General features: G+C 40.6%; 1 protein-coding gene across 3 annotated transcripts in view; it reads right to left on the reverse strand.

The window, feature by feature from the left end:
• LOC140491439 (rab effector Noc2-like) overlaps nt 1-23,316 on the reverse strand; it is a 168,701-nt gene that overhangs the window by 88,309 nt on the left and 57,076 nt on the right. For all 3 annotated transcript variants that reach the window (XM_072589609.1, XM_072589608.1, XM_072589610.1), the window contains exons 3-5: nt 11,615-11,700; nt 7,661-7,804; nt 4,774-4,903 (exon numbers count right to left, since the gene is read on the reverse strand). In XM_072589609.1, coding sequence (XP_072445710.1) covers nt 4,774-4,903; nt 7,661-7,804; nt 11,615-11,691 — 351 coding nt within the window. In that variant the 5' untranslated portion in view covers nt 11,692-11,700. The remainder of the gene's footprint in view (nt 1-4,773; nt 4,904-7,660; nt 7,805-11,614; nt 11,701-23,316) is intronic.

A 23,316-nucleotide genomic window follows, 5' to 3' on the forward strand; every position in this document is an offset into this window, starting at 1 on the left:
TCAAATTTTGTGCACATCAAGAACTGCAGAGGAGTAAGTGACTGACATAGCAAGGAATTCCACATCTGTATTTATCAGCTTTTCCATCCATGATCTGATCCAGGAAAACCTTTTACAAATTTCTGCCTCCTCATGCTACCAAATCTTATTATCCATCAAAGTTCAATTTCTTTCACATTTAACAAAATTTCTGTACACTTTACTTTTACCAACAACAGTATATTTACTTAACCATGCAGAATAACTTCTAAATACAGTTTATTTTAAGAAAATGTTTAACTACAGAGCCATGTTGGGAACGGATGTGAATACCTTGGAGTCATCACAAGTACTGAAATATATTGGGGATTGCCAGTAATGCTAAAAGGACGAGCATATGATTTTTATTTCCCCACCTAATCAACCCACGATTCAGAAAATGATTGCTGACTCAATGTTTGAACTCTTCATCGGACACAAGCTGGTTTTGGGAGATATTTTTAATTCAATCACAGGATGTTGGCTTGGCTTGGCCTAGCCTTTCAAAAGTGGTGGCGGGTTACCTTCTTTAACTGCTGTGTTTATTGGGTTCAAGTAGTCCCAGAGTGCTGTTAGGGAGTTTATACAAAAATGACATTTAATTATTTACAATGGAAGAAAGATTATGAATCTCTACAGTCTATAGGGGGGTAATTTGTTGATACGTTCATAATTCACGATGGTGTGTTTTTATGGATGTGTTATTAATTGTCCCCCACAGTCATCAATGTTATTGCCTGTTGATTCTGTTTGTATTACCAAGTTTTACTTTCATGGATGCATTTGCTATTCCAGAACTTGCTTGACATGAGAGCCAAATTTTGCACTCAAGGTAATTCTAATGTGAAGGTTCTAGCCTTTAGTTGGTCTGTTATATTTTCTCCTTCATAACCAATTATAATAACTGTTCAGCCTCATCAATTTCTAAATTCCTTGTTTTCTTTGAATATTGGACCTCTTCCACGTGCTGTTTCAGTGGTTGTTTGGTTTCCTCCATGTCTTAGTTCAGTAATAGAGACGTACAGCACGGAAACAGACCCTTCGATCCAACTCATTCATGCCAACCAGATATCCTCATCTAATCTAGTCCCATTTGCCAGCACTTGGCCCATATCCCTCTAAATGCTTCCTAGTCATAAACCCATCTGGATGTCTTTCAAATGTTGTAATTGTACCAACCATCAGCACTTCCACTGGCAGCTCATTCCATACACACACCACCCTCTGCATGAAAAAGGTGCCCCTTACGTCCCTTTCTAATAAGTCCCCTCTCACCCTAAACCTGTGCCCTCTAGACTTCCCCACTCCAGAGAAAAGACCTTGTCTATTTACCCTATCCATACCTCATGATTTATATACCTCTGTAAGGTCACCCCTCAGCGTCCAACACCCCAGGGAACACAGCCCCAGCATATTCAGCCTCTCCCTATTGCTCAAATCCTCCAGCCCTGGCAACATCTTTCTCTAAAATGTTACTGTTGGCATTTATTTCTGGAAAGTCTGAGTCATGAGCGATTTGCAGCTCCTTGTTGTGTTCACTGTGTACTTCCACCAATTTATTTCCATTCTGTCATTTACTCCAGCATTGCTTAGAGCTCAAATCAATATTTCTTTAGTCATTTTTAGTAAGCCTGAACTCTCATATAAACTGGGAAATTTTTATTGGATTAATAATATAGAACTTACAGTTAATTCATCTTCCCTTCTTACACTTCAGATTAGATTAGATTAGAATACTTACTGTGTTGGAACAGGCCCATCGGCCCAACAAGTCCACACCGACCCTCCGAAAAGCAACCCACACAGACCCATTCCCCTACATTTACCCCTTCACCTAACACTACGGGCAATTTAGTATGGCCAATTCACCTAACCTGCACATTTTTGCACTATGGGAGGAAACCGGAGCACCCAGAGGAAACCCACGCAGACACAGGGAGAATGTGCAAACTCCACACAGAGGGTGGGAATTGAACCCAGGTCTCTGGCACTATGAGGCCACTGTGCCACCATGCCACCCAAAGTTCTACATTCGTCCTTGTGAGCTAAATAGAGGTATCTTAAAAAGGCTTCATTATCTCAGGGGTGACTCTCTCAAGTCCAGAATTATCCTGAGCTAGGTATTCAACCTTTTCTTCATGAACTTTCATTTTTCTCTCCACAGCACAGAACTGAGATTTTAACTCTACTAAATCAGAAGTGAAGTGTACCATTCTTCTTTCATATTCAGATCTGCGAATGTTAATTGAACAGTCTACTGCAGTTTCTGCTATGTCTCTGAGGTCAGACTCAGTTATGGATTGTGACTAGCTTGTCACTTTATACACTGCTAGACCAGCAATTGCAATATATAATATCTGTAACATCCAGGTGGATTGAATACACTTGAACTTCAACATTTCTGATTCAGCTTTTGGAACTGGTGAACTGTTAGATACTGAAGGTTTTACACATATAGGTTTTTCATGGCTTTCTATGTCTGTGGGTACTTTTTTGTTAAAGAATTTACAGAGTAGTTTATTGGTATTTGCCCTCATGTCAAACTTAGCCAATAACAAATAGTCACCAATTTCTAAAGGAGAAAATTAGTGGATTTGGAGAAAAAAAATATAAATACTATACCCAAGTATGTAATCTTTTCTTTAGATCAGATATCCTGACTCAACATGCGCCACATTCTGTTGGACATAGGCTCAATGTGTAAATCCTGTTTCAGAAGTTAGCTTATAACAGCATAACAATTTACACTACTTTGTAAGTATTTGACAGCCTCCACTTTCAAGATCTGACTGCCACAGGAAACAAACAGCTGATCTGTTTAATCACCCTCATGGTATTTTCATCAAAATAAAGTTAAGTGTAAGAGCACAACAGGAGAGAAAAAATCATTTCATGTGTAGCAAGGGAGAATGGAAGGTTAATAATCACTAATGCGAGCTGAAGAACTGTATTATCCCATCAGAGGAGCACATGCAGAGAGGAAAAAACTATTATTTGTAATTATCTCTAAGTGCACAGGGAAATGTGAAGATAGAACAGAGTATAAAATGAATTAATACAAGTTATGTCACCTTTGCAAGTAGACATTGAGAGAAGGTAGAGATCAGATATCTCTCACATGTTCTAGTTATATAGTATGTACATTAGATGTATTTGTACATTCACCCAAGTGTATAACATAATGAACACAAATGTCAAACAGTTGCCATTTTGTCATTATTTAAGGAAATGTGAAATGTTGGTGAATCTGTTGGGTGATGACTCATCAGTCAATAGTACACCATCAATCCTCAATGGCATTAGAAAGGTCATGTACAGATTACAAATAGAATAAAACTAATGTTTAAAAATCCACATGTTGCCTGTTTAATGTGAAAAAAGCAAATTCTGTATGGGCTTATTTCAATGGTATTTGTGACCTTACTTTCAAGTCAGAACTATTAGCGAAGAAATAAGACTTGAAATATTTAAATTAGCATATATATAAAACAATTGATTATTTTGAATTCTGTTTTGTACCATTTCAGTTTTCTTCTGGAATGCAAAAATTGTTCTAACTTTCTTTGAATTTTGTGTTCTAAAATGTATACGTTATGACAAGTGAATTTACAAGGAACACAATTTTTCAAGTGCATGCAGTTTGGATAGAGACGAGAGTGGGCATCTCCACTTGTTCACATTCCAAAGTGGATGCAGTAAATGAGGTAGTAATGCTTTCATGTAGTTGGAACTCCTGTGGTGCAGCTACATGGAGGGCATGTATTCCTGTCTGGAAGAATATCAACATTACCACAATTGCTGACCCAGGTGGAAATGAGTTTCAAAGGAGTTTTCTTTTATAACGTTTCCTTGCAGTAATGAGAAAACTTGGGCAATTTGGTTGCTTTTTTATCCCCAAGAATTGCTCAGGATGTTTTCACAGTGCCTCAACTTCAACCTCTCGAGATCACAATTCAACCCCAGTTAGAATTTTGCTATGACTCTGAGCTTTCAACAAGGCATGCAGAAGAAGGAGAGATGTAAGATTTCATAAATGATCATCGCAATAAAGGATTCTGTTTGACAACTGTAGGGGACTTTTAGTTACAGCATCTTGTTCAAAAGAGAGTTACACTTCTGGATATCATTTGGATATAAATCTAACAGTTTTTGGAACAGGCAAGCTACATATAAAGTTTCAAATCTGTGCTCTTTTGAAGGGCACACAAGGTACAAATATTCCTAATCTATCTTGTTTTCTGCCAGGCTATTATAGTTGGGAGAAAGTAATTTTCCAACACAAATTACTGGTTTTCTAATTCTGACTCTAAGATTGCATCACGAATGGTGCCAAGACCTGTTATCGGCAACAATCCAACAGGCACATTGGAGACAAATTGATTGTCAGAAGTTATCTGCTTCATTGTCAACTGTACTAAAGAAATACTCATTTCTGTACATTTTGTTAACAAATCTTAGAAAATCAATGTGTGGAATTTCCAAAAAAAAAAACAGTACTGCACATTGTGAATGGAAATGAACATTTCAATCTGTTAGTTCTATATGTCCAAATCATCTTTTTTTTCTAACTTAAGCTGGTATAATAGTTCTTCAATTAATTTTCATAATGTAATAAATATTGGTAAATACAATGATCTGGAGAGCCACATTGCATATGTCTCCTTCACCACAGGACTGCAATAACAACTAAACTGTTTTATTAATTGAAATTAAAAATATCAGATTAACAAACCAAATCTGGCACCTATTTCTTACCTTCCTGCAGTCTTGACAAAAAACAGCTGTTGATCCCAGGAATCCAAGTAACTCTCCACATAACAAACATTGAGCTAGACCATTTCCCATCACATTCTTCTTCATATTTTCTAAACGTTCAACAAGGCGACTAAATCACAAAAAGAAACTGAAATAAATTTACTGCATAACTGCAGCTTCTCAAAAAGCAAGTTATTTTTAATGTTACAATATACTTCTTTTGTATTTCTATTCTTCTTTTGGTTTAGGTCTAGAACACCCACGTCTTTGCAGTGAGCAAACAATATAAATAACTTGATCCCACAAAGTCACCAATACCAATGGAACATACTGGTTTTTTCTTAACTTGTTTCTGAGAGAAACTTAGTTTCTGCTCAGTGTCTTCCTGGATCTGCAACGCTCAAACTGTGGCTTTGTAAAATCAGGGAATTAACTGAAACCACTCGACCTAGTATAACAAAGTGTGGTGCAGCGGTAGTGTCCCTGTTTTTGAGCCAGGCGACCTCGGTTCATATTCCAGAGGTGTCTTGTAGCATCACTGAATAGGTTGACTAGAAAATATATTTTAAAAAGATCAACTTTCTGTTTGGAACATTTATCATCAAACAGTCTCATACAATTTTTCAGGAGCTCCTATCAATAAGTAACTTGGAACTTTCTAAATGAAAATCTGCACGCGATAAATAAAGAAATAACTTGAGACCTAATAGTCTTTAGGTATATGGATATGCAGTACCATTTAACTTGAACATTCACTAGAAACCAAAAAAAGCTGGAAATCGCACTGAGTTAGGCAATGCTCTGAGTTCAGGAGTTCTGAAGAGTCGCCTAGACTCAAAACATTAGCTTGCTCCCTTTCCACGGATGCTGCCTGACTCACTGTGATTTTCAACATTTTTTGATTTCAGTACAGGTTAAGCATCTGCAGTAATTTGCTCCTGACCTGAACATTCACTTGTATAGCCAGGGTTTCAAGCATTGGCGGAGGTGTGGAGAAACAGGAAAGCCCAAATGCCAATAAACAACACCTCTGCCGGCAGTATGAAAAGGCTATTGAAGAGGAGGTTGATGACAACAGTTTATTCCCAAATATAAGTGCAATGCCAAAAAGTTCCTTGAGCTCACCAAGAGGAATAGAAGGTAAATATTTCCAATAAGACGAAAGAAGACAAAGAAATGAAAAATTCTCAATTTTGCTCCTCAAGGTCTTTTCTCACATTAGCCATGATATTATTCTGAACAGACAGAAATCCATCTTGTCCTTTCTAATAGCATTGCATAACATTACATGGTACTGACATGACAAAAATACATCATTCAGCACAACTGACGTGTGCTAGTGTTTCTTTTTCTTCACATTAGCTTCTTCCTACAATATCAGCATAGTTTCTATTGCTTTGTTCCTCATGTAATCCTCAAGTTTTCTTTAAATTTATCTGTGCTTTTCACCTCAACTACCCCTCATGGAATTGAATTCTAAAATCAAACCATTGTTTAGATGAAAAGATTTCACCCGATTGTACTTCTTCATTGTACTTATTTAATTTCGGATTCCCCCACAAATAGAAAACTCTTCTCTGATCTAACTCATCAAACCTCTTCATATTCTGAAAACAATGCCCCTCTCCATTCTGTTCTGTGTTCTGACAGTTATACTCTCCCAATTCTGGCGTCCTCCTCGTAAATCTTTCCATCAACTTCTTGGATGTCTGCATTATTATGGAGACCAGAATTTTGCACAGTGTTCTAAGTGCATCCAACTATACAACTTTAGCTATACTCAGAATTCACATGGTTTGATCCTAATTAATAAAACCCAGTGCAATGTTTACTCTTTTTCTCCCCTTACAATTTATGTTGCCATTTTTAATAATTTATGACTCAGTACTATTTTTGATTTATCTTTTCTAAAGATTACAAGGCCTCCTTATTCCTCCAACTAAAATGCACTGATTTATACTCATTTATATTTTAACTAAATTACCACTTACATGCCCATTCTGCAAGTTTATTAATGTTTTGCAAAATGTCACATTCTTCTTCCATATTAACTATTCTCCTGAGTTCAATGTCAATCATTTACATGAATTAACAATTCTAAAGAATCAGTATCTAGCACATCACAAGGTGGGAAGTACACAAATATCTTCACCATTCCTCTCTTACATATCACTTTAAATCTCTTGATTGACTTTCACCACTAGAATTGAAAAGTGTGGCGCCAGAAAAGTACAGCAGGTCAGGCAGCATCCAAGGAGCAGGAGAGTCAACGTTTCAGACATAAGCCCCTCCTCAGGTGTGTGTGTGTGCGCGCGCGTGTACACGCGCGGTGGGGGGGGTGAAACAAAGATGAATAGGATGGGGCTGCAGCTTGAGGGAAGGCAGCTAGGAAGATGATATGTAGATGCTGAAGGGGGGTAATCATGATATTAGGAACGGAGGGTGGAGCAGATAGGTGGGAAGGAAGATGGATAGGGAGGACAGTTCAAGTGAGAGGTGCTGAGTTGGAGGGGTAGATTTGGGATGAGTTGGGGAGAGGGGAGATGAGGAAACTGGTGAAATCCACAATGATCCCGTTTGGTCGGAGAGTCCCAAGGCATTCTTCCTTCAGGTGTAGGGTGGTTAGGATTTGGCATTGGAGGAGGCCCAGGACTTGCATGTCCCTGGCGGAGTGGGAGGGGGAGTTGAAGTCAGGAGCAGAGTCCAAACTTTCATTGTTTGAATAGCGGTCCTCCTTCACAATGCCATTTTTCATTTCCATACAAGAGAGCAATGTGAGATACTACCTCATCAGAGAGATTCTATCACTACAAAGCTCTGCAGGGTGAGGTTATCAAATTTTTTAAACAATAAATAATTGTCATCCATCAAAGCAGCTTCTTCATACCCAATCCGCTTCTGTTCAACCAGATCCAGGCTCTCTGCTCTTTTGATGACATCGAGGATGACTGCAATCTCCTTCTTAGTTAGTATCTGATTTTGCCGCTGTTTCTCGGTCTCATTGGTATGCACAGACCAACCAGTTTTCAGTCTATTGCAAAGAGAAAATGACAAAGTTTGTTTTTTTGCCTCTACAGACATACATACTAAATTTATCAATTATAGCAGCAAAGTAGTCTAGACTTACTGACAGCTTCATAAACATAGCCATATCCTTAGTTCCATGGAATGAACATCCTATAACATTTGGGAATCCTAGGATGGTTCTCATAGTTAGGCCAATCAAAATGAGCAGAAAGTACTACAGAAAGGAGCAGCACATGGCTTCAGAGTTTAAGCAGCAGCTGGCATGCAAGAAATCTGCAAGTTTGAGTTTTGTAGACAGCACACTTCTACAGATGCTGTCTCATAGATTAAGGAAGTGTCAGCAGCGAGGAAGTGGGTGACCACCGGATGGTCAAGGAAAACCAACTAAGGCGTGCAGAGTCCCCAGAATCTAAATACTGGTGACAGTAACATTTCCTCTGGGAAGTGCAGTCAGACCGTGGCAACCCAGCTGGCTTAACTGTACTGGGAGAAAGTTGGGTAAGCAATAGACAAAAGAAAACTCTATATTTAGGGGAAATGAGAGGTGTTTTGTACAGGTGCAGGCATGAATCCAGGAATGACATGTTGCTTCCCCTGGTGCCAAAGTTGAGGATGTCATTGAACAGTTGCAGAGCACCATGATGATGGGGGGTGGGGTGAAGTGTGGGGGAGATGGGAGAGTGACAATCTAGTGGTTGTGATCTGTATCAGAATCAATGAGATAGATAACAAGAAGGATAAAGTCCAGCAGACAGTGTTTAAAGAGCATTGAAAGAAACTAGCAACTAGGTCTTAAAATCAATCCTCTCCTGATTCCTCCCTGTGGCATGCGCTAATGGAACAGTAGAGGTGAATAGTTGGTTAGCAGGCTGTTGGAGGTGATTCTGAAATATAGGATTTATATGCATTTGGAGAGGCAAGGACCGATTAGGAATAGTCAGCAGAGTTTTGTGCAAGGGAAATTATGTCTCACAAACTTGGAGTTGTTTGAGGAAGTAGCCAAAAGGATTGAGAACAGCAGAGTGGTCAATGTTGTTTACTTGGACTTAGTAAAGCCTTTGACAAGGCTCCACGTGGAAGACTAATTAGTAGAGTTAGATCAAATGCAATTCAGGGTGAACTTGCCAACTGGGTACAAAATTGGCTTAATGGCAAGAGACAGAGTGGTGGTACGGATTTGTTTTTTGAACTGGAGGCCTGTCACTAGTGGTGTTCTACAGGGATTGGTGCTGGGTCAACTGTTCTTTGTCCTTTATAGAAGTGATTTAGATAAGAATATACAAGACGTGGTTAGTAAGTTTGTTTTTTGACACAAAGATTGCTGGTATAGTGGTCAGTGAAGAAGATTATCTAAGATTACAAAGAGATCTTGGTCAACTGGGTCAAATGGGCTGAGTGGCAGATGGAGTTTAATTTGGATAAATGCATTTTGGTAAAAACAAACATGTGCAGGACTTTAAAATGAAAGGGAGGGCCTTAGCCAGTGTTGTAGAACAGAAAGACCTACAGGTTCAGGTACATAATTCTTTGAAGTTTGCATCACATGTAGACAAGGATGATTAAAAAGGTGTTTAGCAGACTTGCCTTCATTGCTCAGACTTTTAAGTATAGCAGTTGGGACGTCATATTGAGGCTGTACAGAACATTGGTGAGACCTCTTCTAGAGTACTGTGTACAATTCTGGTCACCCTGTTATATCGAGGATATTATCAAGTAGGAGAAGGTTCAGAAAAGATCTACCAGGATGTTACCTGGAATAGAAGGTCTGAGTTATAACAAAAGGCTGGAGTGGAGGAGTTTGACTTTATAGAGATTTTTAAAATCATGAGGAGTTTACATAAGATGAATGACAGGTGTCTTTCCGAGGAGTTGGAGATTTCAATACTATGGGGCATGTTATTAAGGTGAGGGAAGAATGATTTAAAAAAGGACTTGAGGGGGCAACCTTTTAATCACAAAGAGTGGTTCACGTGTGGAATCAACTTCCAGAGGAATGGTAAATGTGGGTACAGTTATAATGGAAAAAAAAATATTTGAGTAAATACATGAATAAGAAATGTTTGGAGGAATAGAAGCCAACCACAGACATGTGGGACTAGTTTAGTTTGGGATTATGGTCCGCATGGACTGGTTGGACCAAAGGATCTGTTTCCATGCCGTATGACTCTATGACACTATACGAGGAGGTGAGCTCAACTTTGACATTTTTGCTGGTAAGCTACTCTTATTGTAAATTAAAATCCAATGTTCTTGTGCAGGGGAAATAATCTGATGTCATAGTTCATGCATCTCTTTGAAAGTTTCACAAACAGTACTGCAGGCTATTAGAATTCACAAAGCATACCATAGGCTATTACAATGCCACAGTATGTTTGGATGTATTGTCCTAAAGTAAATATTATCCTTGTGCAAAACCTTAGTGTGGGTTCATCTATACTCATACCCCTTTTATGATCCCTTCACATGGTAAGTAACATAATAGTGATGTTGATGGTGTCCAGATTTGATACCTAGGTGTCACAATAGACTACGAGAGCTGGGCTTTTTTCTCAATAGGACAGATTAAACAGGCACAAGTGTCAGAAGTTTAAGTAATTTAAGTGTAGAACTGGTGAGGCATCGAGTGGTATTCCTTTTCAGAGAAGCTTATGGAAAGTGTCACTAGCTCAAGCGGTGAGTGAAAACATTCAAGGGAAAGTGGCAAGTTTATAACTGTAGCCAACATAGAAGAGAAATTGGGAATTGTTCTTCCCAGTCATTCCGTTAGAAATCACCCCCTGTATAGTTTAGCTTCTCTTTCTGCCTCGCACAAAACTTAGTAAGATTTTAAATCAACCTATTTGTACACATTATGATACACATCTGTGGCAGGTAGGACTCAAACCCAGATTTTTGCTACCTGACCTCAAACAGCCCACAAGAACAATATACATTTTTTTAAAACAGACATGTTTAATCAATTTATTGATGTGTTATGACACACCTCTGGAGCCGGTGGACCTTGAAATAGGACTTCTGGCTCAAAGGTAGGAACGCTACTACTGTGCTGCATGAGCCCTCCTCCATTATTTATATGGTTGACTGCGCTTTCAATAATTGAGGATGTATTAATATCACAAGCAGGTTCTGGAGTCTTAGGACTGGACACATTAGTGCAAACTGATGGACATTTATTAACGATTGACACGGTGTACAGTGACATGACAAAGCAAGATTCATTTGATCTGACATCATTGTTGAAATCTGGTTATTATCCTACAGCTGTTAGTGCCATGTACTACAGAGAATGTGCAAGGAAGAAAACACATAATCGGATTCATTGCTCAGATGATCACTCATGGGTTCCAGTCACATCTTTCAATGCAGCTTTTTTAATATTCAACCCATGGGATGAGCAGCAACAAGATAGAAAGGAGAAAGGCAGTCTGTGAGCTAGAATGAAAATGAGCAGCTGGGAAAGATGACCTTGGGACTCGGGCAACCAACAACAGGAAGTGGAGAGAGGCAGCAAGGAGGATTCATCAAACACCAAGCCCAATTTTTATAGAACACATAAGGAAGTGGTACATCACTAAAATAACAACAAGCAAATGCAACGGATTTTCAAGTGCAACATTTGACACTTTCAAGTAAAAGACTCTTTCACTTGCATTTTCCCTGCAGACAGACATCCCAGACAAGAGTAAGATTCAAATTTGCAGAAGAGAAAATCTTGGAAGTATGTTTCCTTTTCAAACTATTTCAACATAAACCATGCACAGAAAGTATTTTGGACCGGTTTAAAATTTGGAATTTAATTTGCATAATTACTCACTTGGCTCGAAGGGCAAGTTGCCTGTCATTAGGACACACCCACTGATCAGTTCCACTTCCGAATATCGTGTCAGCCATGATCACTGCCTGCAGAGAATGATTGAAAATTACTGGGGAGGAAGATGCAATTGTCAATATTTTAATAGTGCAACCAAGTAGATTTTAAGTATTAAAAATACAATAGTTGGACACAAAACGAAATTAGCTCTACACCAATATGGGTTCAGCACAATGGGGTAAAAAGACTCAAGACAGGTTAAAGACCTCGTCCTTATGAGAATAACATCCTGACTGATTGCCCCACGGTGGGCACGGATGAGATCTGGAGGCTCCCCTTGACATAACTGTGTTGGAATCCAAAGCAAAAGCTATTCCCTTTGACTTGACTGAGGACTGCTAACAATGACAAGCTTCTTGGCTTTGTGCCTATGTTATATGGCGAGGCAAAACAGCGTAACATAAACCTGGTATCTCTAGCTGAGGGGGCAAAGTGCAAAAAGGCAAGGCAAGGATAAGGAGTATCTGGATACCCTCAGTGTGAGTGAACACCATGCGTGCAAGTGAAGAGTCCAGAAAATCAGTCTGTACATGTGGCCTGAGTGTACTGCTGCAATGTTACAATATTAATAGCTGTCAATGCAGCCTGAAGTGCAGATTTGAGATGCAAAAGTGTCCTGTAAGTAGATCAGAGATGTGCTATGAGTCTACTGTGAGATTGCATATGTCAGATTGCCAATGTCCATTGATATAGGGTACATGTGGCTGGTATCCATGGAGTATTTCTTGAGATGTTGGTGTTCGGGTTCCAACATGGAAATCATTCAGAGCAAGCAGTGAGCTGAATTTGCTACATACCCTCTCTGGTTTCCATGTTGAGTCTTTATGACATTTAACTTGTTTGGCAAGTCTAGTACAATGAGAGAATGAAACAGTAACATAGAAATATAGAAGTAGGCCATTAAACTCCACAGCACTGCTGCACCATTCAACATGACCATGGCTGATCATCGAGCTCAATACCCTAATTCCACCTCCCCCAATAACCCTTGATCCCTTTAGCCACAGGAACTGCATTAACCACCTTCTTGAGGACACAAGGTTTTGGCCCCCAACCATTTTCTATGGTAGTGAATTCCACAGGCTCACCATTTCTCTGGATAAAGAGATTTCTCCTTATCTCAGTCCTAAAAAATTTATCTCTCATCCTTTGACTATGATCCTTGTTTCCAGATTCCACCACCATTGGAACACCTTTCCTGCATCTAACCGGTCTTGTCCTGTTGGGATTTTATAGATTTCTATAAGGTCCCCTCTCATTCTTCTAAACTCCAGTGAATACAATCAGAACCAACTCAATCTCTTCTGAAACATCAGTCCTGCCATTCCAGGAAGTAATTTGATAAGCCGTCACTTCATTTTCTCTATATTAAAAACATTATTCTTCAGATAAGGAGACCAAAACTGCACACAATATTCCAGGTGTGGTCTCACCAATGTCCTGTATAATCCTGTATGTGAATATTAATGAGGCAAATTGCAGAGTTAATACAGCATTTGACAAGCATCAATCCCCATCAATCCACTGCCTAGCTGCTTGTGAAAAATATAAAGGAGGATATTAGATGATCTTGACACAGAGATGGACCTGTTGTCCAGTTCTGCCACATGCTGTGGCATAGACCACTCACTCAGACCTCGATAAAATTCTACTCATGGTCTTTGAAAGGATTGATAGTTTTTGAACATCTGACACTTGGAGTTCAGATTTACTAATTGAGCTCAAAATATATTTACCAGAATTGCTATCCAAGAATAACTAGATGGCACTATTTCACTATAAAAAACATTTGTTTCTTGCTAGTGAATTTTGTTATGACTTCTGTTTAACCTGAGGATTTTCTGTAACTCCCAAAGGGGCAGTTCATTAGAACTTCAAGCACAAGGAGATCCCTGAATTTTTTTATCTACCCCTCGCAAAATCATCAGAAAGTTCTTTCACTTCAAAAGAAAAAATACCCATTTATTTCAATCCGTTTTTTAAAATTTCTTCTAATTTCACGGAAGCATAAAGCTTCACCAAAGAACTTGGTGGTTATGAGTCTGGTTGTTAACAAAGATTGGAGAATAAGAACTCCAATCAAAATCTCAAGATATGAACTAGTTGAAAAGAAAAAAAAACTGTCCAAGAGGATCAACAACTTTTATACTGTGCAGAAATTGTGCAAATTAATATGTCTCAGATTCAATCGCTTTTCAAAACCACTTGATCTCTGTGAGGGATGGAGGAAGTACAAATGGTTTTGGGGCTTTGATATAGGAGAATAAATCTGCCCTGTTGGAAATGCACTTGTGTAAACAACCAATAAGCACAGGAATTGAGTTATCTCTGAAGTCAACACAATGTCAACAAGACTGCTGACATCCATTGTCAAACGCCACAGGAACAATAACTATTCAATCAAAAAACTGATCGTAACGGTGCCCATGGACGGGTCAGTGTCATCACAAAAAGATCACTGCCAAAAGAAAGAGAACTAGGAAGTTGTAGTTCTAAATAAAATACATTTAAACTACAAGACACTTGAGGGCGCTCTAATAATACTTAAGTCCGAGGGCATTAATTTGTACTGTTTATCAACTGAAATCCTCAAGAACATTTACTGTCTAATTTATATGCTCCCAAACCCAACTATATATACACAGCAAAATATGAATTTCCTGAAAATAAATGTCATAATCAATCCTTAAGTAAATAAAGAGATTTAAAGCAGGTTAAAGCAGGGTGGTTGCTATAGAAACAGCGTTGTTACAGCCCCGACTACTAATAGGCATTAATACATGACTCTGGCAAAAGGCTAAGAATTGTAATACAGGCTTGGGAGTGTGCAGTTATCATTCATCATTCTGTGCACAAAATCCATCATCAGCTTGATCAGTTTGAAGTAAAATAGATAGCCGATAATCAAAAAATATCATACACAACCTCCAAGAACAATCACAATACAAGTCAGCATACATTATATCACCACTGACCTTTTCCACTTCTGAAAATATTGGTACAAGTCACCATAGAAACAAAATCACACACAGTTGCTATTAACCTTGAAATTTTCAAGCTCTATGGTTCAGCAAAAACACTGAGCATGTACTCTCAGAAATTAAAAGGACATTCCCAGTTATAGTAATTTTACCGTCCATACAGAGGATTCTAAATTAAAATGTTCTATGTATTCATAACGTGTTGGGAGTTGTATGAAACACTATTTGACAGATAAAAAATTTAAAAAAAGAACAACAGCTTACTCTTTACGACCTTAGGCCTGTTTCACTATTCAATTAGATAATGAATGACTAATTTTTTTTGCCCCACAATCTTCAACACCTCAAGTGAGTTAAGGAAATGCTGCACTGCTTTAAGCATAATTGTTGTTAGGTAGCTCATTAGACTGCAGATTAGAATCCTGACTCTTTCTCTAATGTGGTTAGTCAGCTCATTCGGAGGTCAGAGACATTAAAAAAGATTTAATATAGGATTGGTATTGTTCACAGCAATACAACAAAAGACTGCAATAAGACAGCAAATGTCATAAAATCAAAAAATACTTCCACATATTAGCATGTATTGTTACATGAATCAGAAAGTAATTTATTACATTCTGCGTGAGAGTTTTCATATATAACAGATGCTTGTTCTGCTTTTACGAGTAATCGCCAGCATAAAAGACTAAGACATAGTTATGATTTAAAGTAACATTTATGATAACACACTTGTTACCAGATAAAACAATTACAATGTTAACAAATGTTGCAAAAAATACATCCCAGAACCATAACAATCATGCCCTACTTTGCTTCCTTTATTAATGAGGAAACATAGAATCATCGTCATAAAACACGGAAACAGACTCCTCACTCCAAGCAGTCCATGCCGACCGTAATCCCAAATTAAACTAGTCCCACCTGCTGGCGTTTGGCCATACCTCTCCAAACATTTCTTACTCATGTACTTTTCTAAAACGTCTTTGAAACATTGTAACTCGACCCACATCCACTACTTCCTCTAGAAGTTCATTCCACACACGAACCATTCTCTGTAAAAAGAAACTGCCCTTCGTATCTTTAAATTTTTCTCCTCTCACCTCAAAGCATGTCCCCTCGTCATGAAATCCCCCACCGTATTGAAAAGATGCCTGCCATTCACCTTATCTATACCCCTCATGACTATATAGCCCTCTAAAAGGTCACCTGTCACCCTCCTACACTCCAGTGAAAGAAGTTTTAGCCTATCCAGCCAATCATGTTTTACATCATGTACCAACAATCCTGATGCAAATAACTAAGAGTAAGTAAACCATAATAACAATATAAGTGGAAAGTCAAAAGTTTCAGCTCAAACGTTGATGAAAATGGAATCTTGTGTTCACCTCTGGAGCACATCTGGTGACAGTTAGGTGGGGGAAATGTCAGAAAAGTTAAATAATTACATTGTGCATGCAAGGTTTGTAGCTCAGGTTGAGATTTAGGGTGTAGGTTTGCTCACTGAGCTGTAGGTTTGATATCCAGACGTTTCATTACCTGGCTAGGTAACATCATCAGTGGTGACCTCTAAGTGAAGCAAAGCTGTTGTTTCCTGCTTTCTATTTATTTGTCTGTCATGGATGGGGTTCCTGGGGTTTGTGGTGATGTCATTTCCTGTTCATTTTCTGAAGGGTTGATATATGGTATCTAGATTGGTGTGTTTATGCCGTTGTGGTTGGAGTGCCAGGCCTCTAGGAATTCTCTGGCATATCTTTGCTTAGCCTGTCCCAGAATAGATGTGTTGTCCCAGTCGAAATGGTGGTTTTTTTCTTCCATGTGTAGGGCTACGAGGGAGAGAGGGTCGTGTCTTTATGTGGCTAGCTGGTGTTAGTGTATCCTGGTGGCTAACTTTCTTCCTGTTTGTCCTACGTAGTGTTTGTGGCAGTCCTTGCATGGAATTTTGTAAACAACGTTGGTTTTGTCCATGGGTTGTACTGGGTCTTTTAAGTTTGTTAGTTTTTGTTTGAGAGTGTTGGTGGGTTTGTGTGCTACTAGGATTCCGAGGGGTCTTAGAAGTCTGGCTGTCATTTCTGAAACTTCTTTGATGTATGGTAAGGTGGTTAGGGTTTCTGGCTGTGTTTGGTCTGCTTGTCGTGGCTTGTTCTTGAGGAATCTGCGGACTGGATTTTTTGAGTATCCGTTCATCTTGAATACATTGTATAGGTGGTTCTCCTGTTTTCCATGACCAGATTCCCCAGTATTAGGGAATTTACGTTTACATTATCTCGGAGGACGATCTCATCCTACCATATGACTGTGAGGGAGTGACTGGGGGGGGGGGGGGGGGGGTGTCTTGAGTGGCATGTGACTATGGGGGTGTGGCCAGAGTATCTGTGAGCATGACCAACTGACCTGTATAAAGGGGACATGTTTTCTTTATTCAGAGCCTCACTTTGACAGCCTTAATAAACGGTTTGCAGAAGTTGGCATATGCAAATTGCATCTCGTGTGCGAAACCTCAGGAAAAGAACCTGACACCTGGCACTGTGAGACAGCAGTGCTGACCACTGAGCCCAGGACCTGGTAATCTCCATTCCAGAGTCTTATAAGGAAGTGTCAATTAAGATGGTTGACACACTGACAATTAAATACTAAAATTCTATTTAATGATTCTTGTGGTTTGGAAGGTGGCAAATGTCACCCCACTAGTGAAAAAGGGAGTGAGAGAGAAAGCAGAGAACTACAGATCTGTTAGCCTTCCATCAGTAGTAGGGGAAATGCTAGAAGAAGAATATAGGCACAGGAGTAGGCCATTCAGTCCCTTGTGCCTGTTCTGCCACTCAATGAGATCATGGCTGATCTATGGTCTAAGTCCATGTACCAGCCTTTGACCCATATCTCCTAACACCTTTGCTTAATAAAACTGACCCAGTATCTATTTGTGGAAAGGTGTTCACAACATCAACAATCCTTTGTGTGTAAAAGTACCTGCTGACATCTCTCCTGCATGGTCTGGCCCTAACTCTCAGACTATGTCTCTACTTGTAGAATCACAACCAGTGGAAATAGTTTATCTTTATCTACATCTTTCAACACCTTGAAGATTTTGATCAGATCACCCCTTAACTGTCTAAATGCTAGGAAAAAAAGGCCTAATTTGTATAATCTCTCCTCATAACTTAACCCCTGAAGTCCAGGTATTGTTTTGTAAACATACATTGTACTCCCTCCAAGGCCAATATATCCTGCCCAAGATGTGGTGCCCGGATCTGCTCCAAGTGATCTTTAACCAGAGTTTTCTGTAACTGTAGCACCACTTTGGCTTTCTTGTACTCCAGCCCTCTAGATATGAAGACTACCATCCCATTGGCTTTATGATTATTTTCTGCATCTGTCAACGGCATTTTAAAGATCTGTGCACCTGAATTCCAAGTCTTTTTGGCATCCACTGTATTTAACTTCATACCATTCAGTAAGTACTCTCATCTAGTGTATTAGAGGTAGCAAGAAAGAAAAAAGCTGGCATGAACTTGTACAGGGTTTCAAACATTATCACTGTGGACTAAAATGAAGGAAACAATATCATCGTCTCAATTTAGAGCGAACGTGAAGCACAGTCCAAATAACTGGGAAGGAAACAAAAGAAGATTGTCAATGTGGACTGGGAATGTTGTGAATCTGCCTTGGCAAAGGATGAGGAGTTGGATGGAGTAGAATACCTCAGGGAACACTTCCAGGACCTTGCTCAGTACCTAAGATACATGCAATCGCTACTCTTCCCCACCCAGTGCATTTGAGTAAAGAATAAGAGGCCTAGAATATTAGCCCAGTGAATTTGTGTGCAGCTGTACACTGGCCAGTATTCAAGACAACTTGATGATTGAAACATAGAAATCAATATATCTCTTATCCTTCTGAGGTTCCATAAACCACTGACTTTGAATTCAACATCCTTGCTCTTCAATCTAAACAACTAGATTAGTCTCCATTCTGCAATACATGCTCATTTTAAAGGTAGATCTGACTGAAAGTAGTTTTAAAAAGAATACATTTTCTGGAACTAGTTATACAAAATAAAATAAATAAATAAATAAACAGTGAAATTTCCCACAGTGGAGCTCTGCCAACACTATTGCTGCATCTTGAAAGTAGACTGCATTGTGTAAAATACTTTTATTTATTTCTTAAAACCATTTATGAAGAAAGAAGAGGGTGGGAATACAAAGCCAAGAAGCATACATGAACTAAGGAGGGCAAATACAATGCATTTGCAAGGACCTTTGCTCAAAGTTATTGCTGTAAAGTACCCTGACTAAACTTGACCGGTTTGCAGTAACTCTTTTTAACTCAGACATTTTACACAGTAAGATCACAAACAGGGACAAGAGTCAGGGGAAGATCCAACACAAACTTCACTAAACACCTCATTAAGGAAAAAATAATATTTATCAGACAGCATTATTGTACTTTAATTAAACTGTATCAATCTCTTCACAGGACTCTTGAATATAGAGTCTCAAAATCTGCACCAACTATCTATCTCTGACATGTGCTTCTGAGGATTTTAACACATCCTATCCATCAGACCCTACAACTTTGAACTGTTTGTCTGAAAGGACTGGTAATACCCCATTCAGTAATACTAGGACAGGCTGTTCCTCAGTCTTTGAGGATTGCCTGATGTTTCAGAATCTGCAGTTGTCAATTTGGGCTTCCCCTCTCATCTAGGGCTGGTTCTGAGCTTCAGGTTGTCTCACCGAGGCGGTGTCCTGGGTCCGGTCAGTCTGATGATGTTCACCATGAAGTACAAGGAGCTGGAGATGCTGTGCTGCTTGACTATTCATTGAAGGTGCTCTCTGGACACGCTGTTAAAGAAGGTGGAAAAGCAGAGCAAGCCGAGGCTCCAGGCTTCCCCTTCTGAAAGATTCTGTGGCCTGTGTTCAATACTAACATTGATGGGAGCAGGAAGGTCCAATGAGGTGACTACTTTCCATATTTGAAGGTTACAGAACATCGTTTTGAACCTTCAACTATCAAGTGCTGTCCTGGGTGCTACCAAGTCTGTATAACATTCTTCCAACAAAACAGGTTCACGGAGGGTGTAAATAATGGTTTGTTTGAAAACAACTTGGCGATTAGCACCTGGCCAGGCAGTTCCAGGTCTGTCTGGCTTCGACAGAAGTTGATTGTCCAAGACCTGGCTGCACAAATACTGTCTGTTCCAGCTCTGTAATTTGCAAATTGCAGGATCCAGCTAGGTTTAAACTTGGCTTAGAGAAAGTGAGGATTGCAGATGCTGGCAATCAATCAGAGTTGAACATTGTGGTGCTGGAAAAGCACAGCAGGTCAGGCAGCATCCGAGGAACAGGAAAATCGACATTTCGAGCATAAGCCCTTTATCAGGAATGAGGCTTATGGCCCAAGGGGGCTGAGAGATAAATGGGAGGGGAAGCAGGGGCTGGGAACAAGGCAGCTGGGAATGCAATAGGTGGATGAAGGTGGGGGTGAAGGTGATAAGGTGCAGTGGATACATGGGAAGGAAGATGGACAGGTAGGACAGTTCAAGAGGGCGGTGCTGCCTTGGAAGGTTGGATCTGGGATAAGGTGGGAGGGGAAATGAGAAAACTGGTGAAATCCACATTGATCCAGTGTGGTTAGAGTCCCAAGGCGGAAGGTAAAGCATTCTTCCTCCAGGCGTTGGGTGGTTAGGGTTTGGCAGTGGAGGAAGCCCAGGACTTGGCAGAGTGGGAGGGGGAGTTAAAGTGTTCGACCATAGGTTGTGGGTTGTTTAGTGCGTGTGTTCCAGAGATGATCTCTGAAACATTCCGCAAGTTAGTATTCTATCTCCCCAATGTAGAGAAGACCACATCAGGAGCAACGGACACAGTAGATGACATGTGTGGAAGAACAGGTAAATCTCTGTCGGATGTGCAAGACCCCAAAAGGATCCTTCTACATAAACAGAGATTTACCTGTACTTCCACACATATCATCTACTGTGTACGTTGCTCCCAATGTGGACTCCTTTACGTTGGGGAGGCAGAACGCCAACTTGCGGAATTGTTCAAAGAAACCGACCTCGACACCATTGAAGCCAGGCACCAACTCACAGACACCTCCTTCTACTACCCCCTCGACCACAACCTCACCTCCCATTACCAAATCATCATCTCCCAGACCATCCACAACCTCATCACCTCTGGGGATCTCTCAATCACAGCCTCCAATCTCATAGTCCGGGAACCCCACACCACCCAATTCTACCGCCTACCCAAAATCCACAAACCTGACTGCCCCGGTCGACCCATCGTCTCGGCCTGCTCCTGCCCCACTGAACTTATCTCCGCATACCTTGACATCATCCTGTTTCCCTTGGTCCCACCTATGTATAGGACACTACTGACACCCTCCACCTCCTCCAGGAATTTAATTTCCCTGGTCCCCAACACCTCATCTTCACCATGGACAGCAACTCCCTGTACACATCTATCTGCCATGACAAAGGCCTCCAAGTCCTCTGTTTCTGCCTCTCATGCCAACGCAATCAGTACCCTTCCACTAACACTCTCATTAGATTGGCTAAATTGGTCCTCACTCTGAACAATTTCTCCTTCGAATCCTCCCACTTCCTCCAGATCAAAGGGATAGCGATGGGCACCCGCATGGGCCCCAGCTACTCCTGGCTCTTCGTCCGGTGTGTGAACCATCTTCTGCAGCTACACCAGAACTACTCCCCACCTTTTCCTCTGCTACATTGTTGACTGTATCAGCGCCACCTCATGCTCTCACAAGGAGGCTGAAAACTTCATCAACCTCACTAATACATTCCACCCCAACCTCAAGTTCACCTGGACCATCTCGGACACCTCCCTCCCCTTCCTGGACCTCTCCATCTCCAGTGCCAGCGATCAACTCAACAGTGACATCTACTTCAAACTCATCGACTTCCACAGCTACTTGGACAATACCTCCTCCCACCCTGCCTCCAATATAAACACGATCCCTTTTTCCCCAATTACTCCACCTCTGCAACATGTGCTGCAAGGAGGACCAATTCCACCATAGAATTTCCCAGGTGGCCTACCTCTTCAAAGACCACAATTTCCACCACCACCACCACCATCCCCCCTCCCCCAGTGTATCTCCTCCACTTCCCACACTTTCATCCTCAAACCCCATCCCTCCAACCGCAACAAGGACAGAACCCCCCGGTCCTCCCCTTCCACCCACCAGCCTCCGGATACATCTCATCTTCCTCTGCCACCTACAAACTGCCAGGGATAGATTTCCTTCCCCAACCCTATCTGCGTTCTGGAGAGATCATTCCATCTGCGACTCCCTTGTTAGGTCTATGCCCCCATCAACAAACCCTCCACTTCCTGGCATCTTCTCCTGCCACTGCCAGAAGTGCAAAACCTGTGCCCACACCTCCCCCCCTTACCTCCATCCAAGGCCCCAAAAGGATCCTTCCACATCCATATGAGATTTACCTGTACTTCCCACATACGTCATCTACTGTGTCAGTTGCTCCCAATGTGGTCTCCTATACATTGGGGAGACAGGCCAACATATCTGGGACACATGCACTAAACAACCCCACCACCCAACGGACGAACACTTTAACTCCCCCTCCCACACCACCAAACACTTAACAACCAACGCCTTGAGGAAGAATGCCCCATCTTCTGCCTTGAGACTCTCCAACCAGACAGGATCAATGTGGATTTCACTAGTTTCCTCATTGCCCCTCCCTCCACCTTATCCCAGATCCAACCTTCCAACTCGGCACCACTCTTTTGAACTGTCCTACCTGTCCATCTTCCTTTTCACCTATCTGCTCCACCCTCCTCTCCAACCTATCACCTTCACCCGCACCTTCATCTACCTATCACATTCCCAGCTACCTTCAGCCCAACCCCACCCCCTCCCATTTATCTCTCAGCCCCCTTGGGCCACAAGACTCATTCCTGATGAAGGGCACATCATCAAAACTTCAATTCTCCTGCTCCTCAGATGCTGCCTGATCGGCTGTGCTTTTCCAAGACCACACTCTTCAATTTTAAACTTGGCTTCCACGCTTCAAATTTTTATTCGTGTTCATGAAGAAAGGACAATATTTCTGGAAGTCATGGGTCACCCGACCACATTACATCACTCCAGAATAAGTTGGTAAAATCTGCATTTTGATAAATTGCATCTGAGCAACTTATAATAGATGAACAACTGCTTAAAGATATTTGTGTGTATACAATAGTTAACCTGAATGTAGGTAGATGCCATTAGAAAGGGGCATCGGGGTGTCATTGGGTTAGCATGGACAAGATGAGCTGAACTGTCCCCTTCTGTAACACTCATTGAGTATAACAGGTCGACAGAAATGACACATTACAGAAGGGGACTGTTCAGCTCATCTTGTCCATGCTAACCCAATGACACCCAGATGCCCCTTTCTAATGCCATCTTCCTACACTGTAGTTTACTGCACTTAATGTGAGCAGTGTTCCACACCACAGGTTGTGACACAAACCGACAGATGGATGATTTTATTGTCACATGTATTTTACAGTGAGAAAAACAGTAAATACAATTAAAACCTTTTCCACTGTCACCACAATATAGCACCATTTTGCATAGCTTTAAGAATAAGAAGAAAATAGAAATATATAGCTTAAGGAGTGTCCCTCA

The sequence above is a fragment of the Chiloscyllium punctatum genome, chromosome 19 (genome assembly GCF_047496795.1).
Source record: "Chiloscyllium punctatum isolate Juve2018m chromosome 19, sChiPun1.3, whole genome shotgun sequence".
Taxonomy (NCBI): Eukaryota; Metazoa; Chordata; class Chondrichthyes; order Orectolobiformes; family Hemiscylliidae; genus Chiloscyllium; species Chiloscyllium punctatum.